Raw genomic sequence first — 11,728 nt, 5'->3', positions numbered from 1 at the left:
GCCCCCGTGTCCCTCCCCTCCGGCGTGTCCCCCCCTCCTCCGGCGTGTCCCCGCGCCCCCGGCCCCCGTGTGCCCCCCTCCGGCGTGTCCCCGCGTCCCCGGCCCGCGCCCGCTGACGCCATGACGCCGCGGCGGAGGGAGGGGCGGAGCGGGGCCGGCCCGAGAGGGGCGCGAGCGGCGGCAGCGGGCGGCGCGGCCGATGGACATGGGCACGCAGGGCTCGGGGCGCAAGCGGCTCCCCAACCGGGAGCGGCTGACGGCAGAGGACGACGCGCTGAACCAGATCGCGCGCGAGGTAGGCGGCCGGGGGTGGGGGGTGGGGGGCGGCGGCGGCCGGGGGCGCCTCCGCGGCGGTTGCGCCTCGGTCGGGGGGTCGCTCGGTCCGTCCGCGGAGGCGCGGGCCGGGCGCGGGTCCTCCGGCCCCGGGGACGAACCGGCGACGCCGACCCCTCCCCCACGCCCGGGGCCGCGGTGCCCTTCGGGGAGCGGTGCTGGGGCCGGCGGCTCAGGACCCTCCCCACCGCCCGGGCCCGCGGGGTCGGGGAACGAGCGCCCCGCTCGGTCGCGCGGCCTCGTGGGGGTGGAGCGGGCCGACCCCGGAGGCCGGTGGACGGTCCCCGGAGGCCACATGGCCCTGGCGAAACGGCCTGGTTCATGTCCGCGACCACTGGCCGTCGATTGACACGCAGGTGCAGCTCGGGCATGAGCGTGGTCTCTGTGAATCTTGTCTCTGGACCGAGCCCGAAAGCGGGTCCAGGCGCACGGAGAGGTTTTCCTCCAAGTTTCCTGGGCAGTTTATTGGAACGGCTGGTGATGAACTTTAAGCGTGGCAAATGAAGGGACGCTGTGTGCCTGTCTGTCCCCGTCCGCGCCGTTCCCCCCAACGGTCCAACCTTTGGGTTAAACTAACCAATGACACTGGAAAGTTGCACGGCAGATGGGCGGCGGCAGCTCCCTGGGGAAGGGGGCCCGTTCCCTGAGCCCCGGTGACAAAGAAACTTGCTACCTGGGGATTGTGTCCCGTGTAAATGCTAAGTACGAAGACTGTATATGCAGGTACAGTTCATCCCCCCCCCTCATGTACTCCCTCCCAAGGGTTCTGTTAGGATGTGGACTTAGTCTGCACAGCACTGGCCTCACGTGGAAAATCTCCCAAGCCACTCAGGCTGCGGGCTCTGGTTGCCTCTGTCAGCTGTTCCCTGAGGTCTGCTCTATGACCCGTTCTTAGGGGTTTTCGGTTTGCAAATACCCGATTTGGCGTTGATGGGCACGTGGCTGTCCAGCGGTGTTGGTTGAATCCCGAAATGGATAAAGACTTTGGTTTTCCTCTGTGTGAAAAGGAAAAGGGCTTTCTGGGCAAACTCCTCTTCATGCCTGAAAACCCACTGGAGGTTTGTGTCCTCTGTGAGCCCGCCCAGATCTCGGCAGGCAGAAGTCTCCCTGCCTCCCCCAGGCTCCTGTCACTCTTGCCTCCCTGCACCTGGCATGGTGGTCACTTCGCCTCGGCATAATTTGTTCTCCCTGTAGGAGGTGACACACAGGCAGGCCGTATCTCACTCCCTTTTGTATCCCCAGAGCTCTGCACAGTCAGGCGTGTGGTACAAGCTCCTGAGTGTGTTGCATTAAGTAACAAGCAAAAGAGGTACCAGGAGCTTAAAGTACGTTCGGCTAAATAAAGACGTTGGCCAAAAGTAGTAGCCTGAATATAATCCCCACTGCTGTGAGGAGTGTCACTTATGTGTGTATTTGACCGAAAGACCAAGCAAGTGTTCTCTGGGAGGCCGGGGGGGACTGGTGGTCTCGGCCTTGTCTTTCCGTGGCTGCTTATGGACAAAGGAACAGAAGACTGAGCGCTCGCCAGGTCTGCCTGGTATCTGCTGCTTTGGTTTGGAAGGAAAGGCTGGGGATGCTCCCTGGGTTGACACCCTTGAGGTCCTGAGGACCAGGAACCCGTGGTCCTGCCCCCCAGCCAGGGAGACGCAGATGGCAGTGACAGGTTCAGGCCTGGGCGTCAGACCTGGGCTGTGAAACCGCACACACGTCCCCCCGGAGAAGCTGTGTGATCCCAGGGAAGTGAGTTACTCAACCCCTTTCAGCCTCTGTCTTCTCGTCTCTGAAATGGGGAGAAGAAATGCGCTTTGGCTGTCGGTGAGTAACTAGGTCAATGTGAGATCTTCCCACCTATCTTCCCATTAAAGCCACAGATGGGGCTGTTACAAGTGCCGAGTGGCATGTATCTGTAATGTTGGGAGAAGCAGGTGCTACGTTTTCTGTTTTGCTACAAATTGAATTCTAGGGCCCAACTGTGAAAATTAAAACCGGATTCAAATGGCGAGTATCTGTTCATCACGGAGTTCTTGAGACTTGCGCTAAAAGTTAACAAAAGTGTCGTAAGTTTGGCTCCTTCTTATTTGCTCATCGATTCAGCAGATACATGCCATGCTCTCCAGACTTCTGTCCCAGGGAGAGTAAGACTCAGGGATGTACCTGAAGGGAATTGCCCTCGAAGAATTGGGTCAGATGGGGTGCCTGGGTGGCTCAGTCAGTTAAGCGTCCGACTTCAGCTCAGGTCACGATCTCGCGGTCCATGAGTTCGAGCCCCACGTCGGGCTCTGGGTGGATGGCTCAGAGCCTGGAGCCTGTTTCCGATTCTGTGTCTCCCTCTCTCTCTCTGCCCCTCCCCCGTTCATGCTCTGTCTCTCTCTGTCTCAAAAATAAATGAAACGTTAAAAAAAAAAAAAAAAGAATTGGGTCAGAAAGGGGCCTGACCTGTAGAGCAATAACTATAACAGAAGGCAGGAAGAGAGCTGACATTACAAGGGCATGGATATTGTGCACTGAAAGTCTGGAAATGAGAGTTCCAGTTAACTGATGGGACTAGGGATGGCAATCAGAGGCGGCTTCCTGGAGGAAATGGCATTTTGAGGTTTTTCTGGAAGTGACAGAAACCCTGACCTGGACTGGCCTCCGCAAGAAGAAATATACCGGCTGCGGTATGGACTCCTGGCCAGCCCCACCAGTGGCCCCTTGTCTCCACAGCACCTTGAGGCTGGGCTGTCCTCTTCCGGATGGCCTCATCTCCAGGCTCTTGCTCCTGCCACACTGGCTGCCGTGTTCCCAAACTTCCCCCCCCCCCCCCCCCATGAGCGCGCACCCGGTCTCTCTCCTGAGATCTAGAAGCATCTTCCGTGACACATCTCCACGTGGCTCCCTGGCTGCTCCTGAGCCAAACTGTGACCAGGACTGTTGACTCAGCAGCCCACGCTAGTCTCTGTGCGTGGGCGTGTGGGGCGGGGGGGCGTCCTCCCTTAGGACCCGTCAGGCCCATCCTGGCAACGGGGGACGTTGGCTGCCTCTGAAGCACTTGGGGAGGCGAGGGGGCCTGAGTGAACACTGGAGAGGGTTTAAGCGGGTGGCAGGGGGTGGGTGGACGTGGGCCGGGTGTCCAGGAATGTGCCTTCTGGAGAAAGAGGAGCATTTTGGCCCGAGGTGACCTGAGGCCCACTGGCAGGGTCACCGTGCGGGAAGGAGAGCCGGCAGGCAGGGCCCGGTCGGCCGAGGGGCTGGGACCCTCCTGGGTACGTGCCGGAAGCAGCGACCTGACACAGGGCCAGGTGACCCACTCCTGTTTCAGATCCATTGTGGTTTCAGCCGAGGCGGGTTTCTCGTAAATGGAGTTGTAGGTTTTGAACACTGTGGATGCGTTAGCACGACTAGCTTGTCCCTGACGTGGACCTCGGGCAAGATGTTGTCAGGAAAAAGGTCCAGGAAGCACTTTGAGACACTCGTCGCCACTGAGGGCGGGAGCAGTGCTTCTCACACCCTGGGGAAAGGTGTTTTGAAAGCAGTTCTACTTTTCTCTCCTACCGCGTTTCACATTCCGCTCAAGGCTTTTGGTAGCGTCCCAAATTCTCATCCAGCGCCCTGCCGCTGAGGGAGAGGCTACTGCTCTCCAGGTGCCTGGGGCAATTCAGAGGATCCTCTCGAAAGGGGAATTACAGCAACAGAAAAATTGAAAAAGGAAATCAGGGCGCCTGCGGGGCTCAGCCGGCTGAGTGTCCGACTTCGGCTCGGGTGGTGATCTCGCGGTTGACGAGTTCAGGCCCCACGTCGGGCTCTGCGCTGACGGCTCGGAGCCCGGAGCCGGCTTCGGATTCTGGGTCTCCCTCTCTCTCTGCCCTCCCCCGCTCAAGCTCTGTCTCTGTCTCTCCCTGTCTCTGTCTCTCAAAAATAAATAAACATTAAAAGAAAGGTTTTTAAAAATCACAGGCAAGCTGTATTCGAAATGGACTTGTGGGCCCTTTCACCAAGGCGGTGAATGAGTCATCCCCCTGCGGCCACACAGACCCTTGTCCCCTGCTCTTCCTCACTCACAGCACGGTGCCCTCTCCTTGACTGTCCCCAGAGCCTCTTCTCTGAGACTGACCCTTGGGCACACGATGCCTACAGGGGCTCAGATCCCTCTTATCGGGGTCGGGGGGGGGGGAGTGTTGACTCCCTGGCCTGTGAGTGTGGCTCCTGGGGGTTCACAGCTGCGCCTTCACTAGAAAGGTGCCCCTGACCACATAGGAGTCACTGTGGGGGTGGGGGTATGACACCCCCCACCCCTGGGGCAGCTGCAGCTGTTGACTGAGGGTGTCAGTGTCCCCTCCCCTTGCTACAAGGTGGAGCTAACTCTGCTCCAGAGCTCCCCGTGGGACGGGGCTGAGGGCACACTCCCGCAGAGGCCTCCTCCTGCCCCTGCCCCGCAGCTCCCCTCACCCCTCTTCTGCTGCCTGTGGATACATACCCACATGCAAATCCCTGCCTCAGGCTCTGCTTCCGGGGACCCCAGCTTAGGACAACCCCGGGCTTCATTCTGGGTAGTTCTGTAAATGCAAGATATTCTCATCCTAAATCCTCCTTTCAGTTTACTGCCCAGCCCCCCTCACCCCTTGCTTCCCCAAATAGCCTTCCTAAGTCCGTTTGTCTTGAGGGACCCTGTCTCTTTTCTCCTCCAGCCTCAAGCCAAGCTGGGGGTTGGGCACACAAGTTCTTTTCCAGAACGGTCCTGGAAATCGGGCTCGGTTTGGGGCCTCACCTCCCTCTGGCTCCTCTGGGCCCGTGCCATCTGGGAGTGAGCCCAGCGAGCCTGACACACACCCCTGGCCCCTTGCTCCGCTCCCCTGCCCTCAGGTGAGACCACACCGAGCCCAGCGTTTACCCGAACGTGGTCTTGTTGCTACAGCCTGTTTCCTGTCGTTTGAACTGTCACCCTCATGCCTTTTTCCCAGGTGACATTGTCGTGCCCCCTACTTCCAGGGGGTGGGAAGGGGCGAGGGGGTCGGATGCCCAGCACGGCACAGGCTGTCCCGCGGGAAGAACCCCCAATTCTAACGCGGCCGCTGAGGAGTAACCCCAGACCCTTCCGGGGCTCTTCTTCCTGAGACAGACAAGCACATCCCCGTGTGTCAGCAGAGGGCATCAGGAATGTGACAAGACAGGCGTCCGGGGGGATTTTCATCACCAAGTCTGGGCCGTCAGGGGGTGCACACACTGAGCCCGTGACCGTGGCCTGTCTCGGTGAGTCCCAACGAGATGGTTCCGGTTGGACGTGAGATCAGGAACTCAGCTGTGGACGGGCCTGCGGGTCCCCGATGGCTCGCGGGCCCCGCCCCACAGCTATTTCTGTCAGAGAGCCAGCTGTCTCCCTCTCCCTTTTCTGGGCGACTCTCGTGATTCACCGGCGTCCCGCTTAGGGGCTGCGACTTGTATGTGGGTGACACACAGAGATGGCCCGGCGGGTGGGAAATCAGGGGACCCGGGTTCCAGCCGAGGCTGTGGATTGTGCGCCTCGTCAGGGAACAGGATTGGGAAGGGGGGAGGTGGGAGCGGAGGTGGCTTGTGAGGCCTGCGGGCTGCCAGATGCTCCCAGAAGCTTCCCCCATAGTTACATCAAACCCCAGGAGCAGAGTTTAGAGTATGTCTCTGTTTGACAGAGACAGACTCAGAGGTGCTAAGGGACCGGCCCAAGGTAACCAGGAAGGTGCCAGTTCGACCCCCAGGCTGCCCCCACTTCCTGGGTCGATGTCTTGGCTCCAGCCAAGGCCCCGTTGCCCATGGCGTCCTGAAGTCACACCCACTCGCTTCCCATCTCTGGGACTCTTGTCCCCAGCTGACCTCTGGCCACCAGGCGTGACATTTCACGGGAGGGTCGGTACCCTTCTCCCCCGGCTACCCCTCGCCCCGTCCTTTTGCATTGTCTCGATTCCTAAACCGTCGTGTTTATTGAAGGTAATCTATGTTTTACCCGTGTCCCACATTCTCAGGCCATTCTCCACACAGCAGCTGGGCGATCCTTTTAAAATATGTCAGATCATGTCACTTCTCTAATTAAAACTCTCCAACGGCTTCTCGTATCACCCCATCAAGGCCAAGTTCTCAATGGCCTGACAAGACCCTGAATGATCTGGCGATTAGCTCCGTGTCTATAAATAATACACGTGTGCACTCTATCAATTTTCCAAGCGTGGACACTAAGTGCCGGCTTCCTGGCTGGGGGGGAGGGGGGGCGGTGCTGGGCCCCGCTCTCCTTCCTCCGCATTGTCACACCACAGTCATGTCGTGTTCGGGGTTATGTCGTAGGACAACGGACTGCTAAAGAGGATAATGCGACTGGGGTCAGATTCCTGGGCTCGAGTCCTGGCCCTGCCACGTGCTCCGTGGTTACTTCACCTTGTGGCCCAGGTGCCCCGCACATAAGGTGGGAAAGTTTCGAGTGCACTTCCCGCAAGGGGTTTATGAGGGCAAAGGAGCTATTTCGTGAGAAGACCTCACTCAGCACGAGCCCCGGGTGCAGGAGAGGCTGGTGGTGACGGTGATGTCACGCGCCGTGTGGCGCTGTAACGTTTCTGTCCCTGGACAGCTTTCTGCCTTTTCTGGAGTCAATGATTTGGTTTTTTGGTTTTTTCAATTGCGTTTCTATCTACGTGTCTGTCATAGCCAGTTCTTCAACACCTTTTCGACAGAGCCCCTCACGATACTATTTCCTGTGTGATTCAACAAACCGGACGATCTACGATTTCCCCTTCATTCTCTCTTCTGGGACTCGACCCCCTCCCCCAGATGCCTATCCACTCCCCTAGTCTGCTCCGGGCGCTCTCAGGACTTGTTGGTCATGTCCCTTGACCACGACTCTTTGAGTTTCTCTTGCCACTGTTCAGTTGTTGTTGGATCCCTCTTTGCCAGATTCTATATCGTCTTCTTCCTTGCATTACTATCTCACTTTGCTGGAACGCGTCCTTCGTCCTTTGGTGGCCCTTCCTAAGCGTTCATGTGTCCGAAAAGGACTATTCTAACCTCATACTTGACTGATAGTTTGGCTGACTGTAGCGTTCTAGGTTAAAAATAATTCTCCAAAGAATGACAAAGATCTCTATGTATTCTTTGAAATTATTTCCAGCATGCATTGTTAACTGAAAGAAGCAATGTGCAGAAAGCGAAAATAGCACGCAGTCCCTTATGTGAGAAGGGTGGGGATTTCTCCGCATTTGGGTGAAAAAAGCCTGCAGAGCAAATGGAGTGTGGATGTGAGTGGAAGCAGATTTATCAAGTGTAACTTTTCATACACTTTGGACATGGAACCATGTGACTGCCTTGCCTCTTCAATGAAATAAACTAATAGTTCCTAAGAGTGTAAAATGAAAAGCTATTTTCTACCATAATTTAAGAATTCTTTCCCATTTTATTCCAGCTTTCAGGATTGCTTGGAGAATTTTGATGCGTTGTGTATTTTCAGTATCTTGTATGATCTCTGCTTTTACTCTCTAGAAGCTTTGAGAACCTTGTCTTGATCTTTGGCGTTCTGGATCCCCCCGCCCCCCCGGATATTGGGCGTTCATTGGGTTCGTTGGATCTGAAAACCATGTGTCCTAAAATTCTGGGGAATGTTCTGAATTTTCCCTTCTCCATCGTTTCCTCTGTCTCTTTTACAGCAGCTCCTTTGTTGAGAATAACTTCCCTTTCATTCCCATTCTCTAGCTCTTTTCTCTTGGTGATACTTTGTGGGAGATTACTCAACTGTATTCTTCCACTCCTTCTAGACTTATCTATTCTATATTTCATTTCAAAAAGGTGGGGTTTTTTTTTTCCTTTGGCTATTATTCTTGGTTCCCTTTTTATGGCATTGTCTCTGACTCTCAAATGTAGCACCTTTTCTTGTCATTCTGAGGATATTAATTTGTTATTGTTGTTTTCTCCAAAACTTTTTTTCTTTTTTTTTTGTCCGCTGCGTTACGGTCTGTTTCTTTTTGTCCTTTGTTGCAGCCTCTTTTATCTTAAAGCCTCTTGCAGATGTGTGGTGATCCTTGGCTATCCACTCAGAGAATGAGGCACTAAAACATTATGAGAACAATGTGGGCAAAGGCCAGGAGGTGACATGGCACAAGATGGGACCAGGACAGCATTGGGGGTGCAGCGGGGCGGCTGAAGTGCTGACACCGGGCATTAAGTAGCTCCTCAGGGCACAGGCACACAGCCTGGATTGGAGCTCAGGTCCCTGGTCTGCAAGGCCAGTGCCCTGGACAGTGTCAGTATTGGAAGGGAATGTTGTCTAATGCTATCAAACCAGACCTCCCTAAGTTGGTTCCTATAGGTAGAGTTTTGTTTTTGATTAAGGATTGAGAAGAACGTTGAAAATTAATCCGAGATTTATAACAGGACAGAGTAACCTCTAATGTCCCTATAGCCTGGACAAGGGAACTGGTCATTATGATATTCTTTTACTGAAAGTGGAATAAGGTATCAAATTAGGTGAGCAAACAAAGGGAGTTATAGAAATAAAATTTTCATAGCTTTACCCATCAAGGATAATTCACTTACTTGTTTGGAACACTCTCTAAAATCTGAGCCATGAAACAACTATGAGATACCTGGAGAGTTTAGGTAGGCAGAATGTGATATGGTCTTGGCAGTGAGTAAACTCTTGGATCAGCAAGTACATAAGAGCCAGAGCTGCTCAGGGCCTCCCCTGGAGTATTGCATTGCAGTGCTTCCACCCACTTCTTGGCTTGGGGGAGTAAATGAAAAATCACACCGTGGTCATGACGATAGAAACCTACAGGATCTAACATTTTGTTTTGCTCTTAAGCTCCATCTCATAAGTTTATCCATTTTTTTAAGCCATCATCCTTGACTTAATTTTCTTTTTCACTTTCTTTTATGAAATCTCTTAGGCATGGGGGAAGACGCGGACGTTTCCAGGTTGACAGAAAGATTCAGTTTCCATGCTGACCGAACGTCGGTTGTGTCTCTACCCTGGATGCCCTAGGATACTGCTTTAAGTTACCCCAGGTGTATTTTAACACCATCCAGAGCAGGGCTGGTTGCTAGGACTTTCCGCAGCAAGGGCAGCGCTCCGTCTCCGTGCTGCGTACGTGGTGGCCTCTAGCCCCGTGTGGCAGCTGAGCACCTGAAATGTGGCCCGTGCCAGTGAGGAACTGCATCTTAAGTGTTAATTTTAATTCGTTTGCATTTCAGTAGCCACCGCGGCTAGTGGCCACCGGACTGGCAGCAGAGGTTCAGAGCAGTGATTTATTCTCTGTTGTAATACAGCGTGATAGAGGTGTGTTCCATAATGCAGAACAGGGCTCCGTGTCACTCGTGGCCAGGCACCGAGGAGGAGCGTACCAGGGGCGTGGGGGCAGGACCGGCCGACCGCCGGAAGTCTCCATGGACACTCCATGGACAGGTGTCTCCATGGAAGGAGCACCATCAGCCTTCTTAAGTTGGGGGACCGCAGACAGCTTATCACATCTGAGCCCCATGGTTAGAGTCACGAGTTGTGCCCGGGAAACGCAGGGCAGGTGGCCTGGTACACGGTGGGCGCTAACTGAGCCCCGGTGGTTTTCTGCCTTCTGGTGGCTGTGTCCACCTCCGGAAAGAGACAGTGGGGGCACTTGACTGGCCAGGACGTGCCCAGAACTGCTCTTCCAGGGGCAGGGGTGCAGCACGCCCTTCCCAGGAGGCGGCCGAGAGGAGGGAGAGCAGACCGTAGGAACGGAAACCCCAGGAAGGCGGGTCCCCGCGTGCAGGGTCACCGACGGCCCTGGGGCTGGTTGATGACTCTGAGTGAGTGCACAGACATCGGCCACTTCAGCGACACACGTAGCGACTCCTCGGGGCCGTGGTCCCCACGCTGGAGACCATGGCCACCCCACCTGGCCTTGTCCCGTGTGGTGTATCTCCAGGCTTACCTGACCTCTCAGGAGCCACTCAATTACCTGCCCATTTGTCACATGAAGCGGTGGCCTCACGGCCCTCCCCTGTCGTCTCGGTTTCTCACATTCTTTCTCTTACTTTTCTTGTAAGGGGTTTCCCGGCCTCCGCACTGCGGACATTCAGACATTCGGGGAACAGCTCTCTGCTGGGGGAAAGACTGCCCTGTGTGTTGTAGATTTAACAGCATCCCTGGCTTTTCCTCCGGGTGACAAACAAAATGGCCCAGACGTTGGCAGGCGCCCCGGGGACGAGACGGCCCCGTGGAGAAGCACGTTTGGCATTTTCCTACTGCCACCCCGGCTCCGTGGCTGAGCTGAGCCCCGCTCGCCTCGGCCCCGCAAACCCAACCTTCGCTCAGCCCTGACCCTGGGCCCCATTGCTCCGTGGGGGCAGGGAACACGGGCTGGCCCACCCCTGCTCTGCGCCCAGTTTCCCCGTCTCCTGCTCCCGGAAGTCAGCAGGTGCATCGTGCCCTGGAGGGCCCGGGTGGAAGGTCCTGGGAGCAGCTGCGGACTCAGGAAGCTGGGACATCAGCTGCAAATTCGGTGACTCTTCTCCGTGTTCCAGAGTGCGCTCGAGTGGGTGGCAGGGGCCGAGAGGGTGTGGAGAGTCTACAAGGCGGGCACCGGAACAGACCTTGAATTCTCTCCTCCTTCGGCAGGAACTCCTTGCTCCCCAGGGAAGATGGGTTGGCATGAAGGTGGGAGCTGGTGAGAGCGATCTTTTGAGTGAAAAATCCTGCAGGGCCGAGTGGCTCCTTTCTGCCCGTCGGAGATCCCTTTTCCCGCCGACCTCGGGTATGCTTCAGGCCAACACGGGTCACGTCAAGCCTCGCTCCGCTGGGCCACGGAGCGGGGATGCAGGAATTGAGTTGGCTGGGGCAGCCGAGACTTGCCTTTCCCTCCAGGAAAAGGCCCGAGGCCATGGCTCAGGCGTGCCAGGGATAGCGTGGTGTCCACAAGGCCGCTGCTGAGAGCCCCCGGGCCCAGAGGTCACGCAGCACCAGGGCCAGCGTTCTGGCCATTGGGGGTCACGTCCCGCACTGGCTCTGCCTCGTGCCTGCTGGCTTCGTGCTGGGGAGACTGAGGACGGGGGCATCGCTGCCAGGAGCTGCCTGGACGCGGAGCCAGGCCTTTGCTCCGGTGAGTCTGCCGTCGTCCTGTCACCTGAGGGTGGCATTTCCGTGGGTGCCCGCTGGCTGGGAGGAGAGCAGCCTGGGAGGGGCATCGGGACAGGAAGTGGCCAGGCCTGGAATGACGCTCCCATCCAGCCTGGGGCCCCCAGACGACGGGGAGCCCGTGCTGCCACATGGTCCCGTGAGAGCCAGACCTCCCCAGTGCACCTGCCTGCTCAGCTCCCTCACTCGAAATCCCAGGTGTGCTGCAGGAGGAGGGATGGGGGAGACCTCAGCCTTGCCGGTGGGGGCGGTGCCGGTGGCCCACCAGGGTCCCCCTGGAGAAGGGGGCCGGGG

At 56.7% G+C, this 11,728-nt stretch overlaps 1 protein-coding gene across 43 annotated transcripts in view; it reads left to right on the top strand.

Moving 5' to 3' along the window:
• Positions 1-143: 143 nt before the first annotated feature.
• The window catches only part of LRRFIP1 (LRR binding FLII interacting protein 1), a 139,789-nt gene continuing 128,204 nt past the window's right edge, over positions 144-11,728 (top strand). For 18 of the 43 annotated variants that reach the window (XM_040450529.1, XM_040450527.1, XM_040450528.1 and 15 more), the window contains exon 1: positions 146-295. In XM_040450529.1, the coding sequence (XP_040306463.1) occupies positions 200-295 (96 nt within the window). In that variant the 5' untranslated portion in view covers positions 146-199. Of the gene's footprint in view, positions 296-11,728 lie in introns of all 43 variants that reach the window. The other 25 variants (XM_040450537.1, XM_040450540.1, XM_040450534.1 and 22 more) reach the window with 6 other exon arrangements.

This window comes from Herpailurus yagouaroundi, unplaced genomic scaffold (genome assembly GCF_014898765.1).
Source record: "Herpailurus yagouaroundi ecotype Mexico unplaced genomic scaffold, PumYag 202, whole genome shotgun sequence".
Classification (NCBI taxonomy): Eukaryota; Metazoa; Chordata; class Mammalia; order Carnivora; family Felidae; genus Herpailurus; species Herpailurus yagouaroundi.
This window is presented reverse-complemented; position numbering and strand designations above follow the sequence as displayed.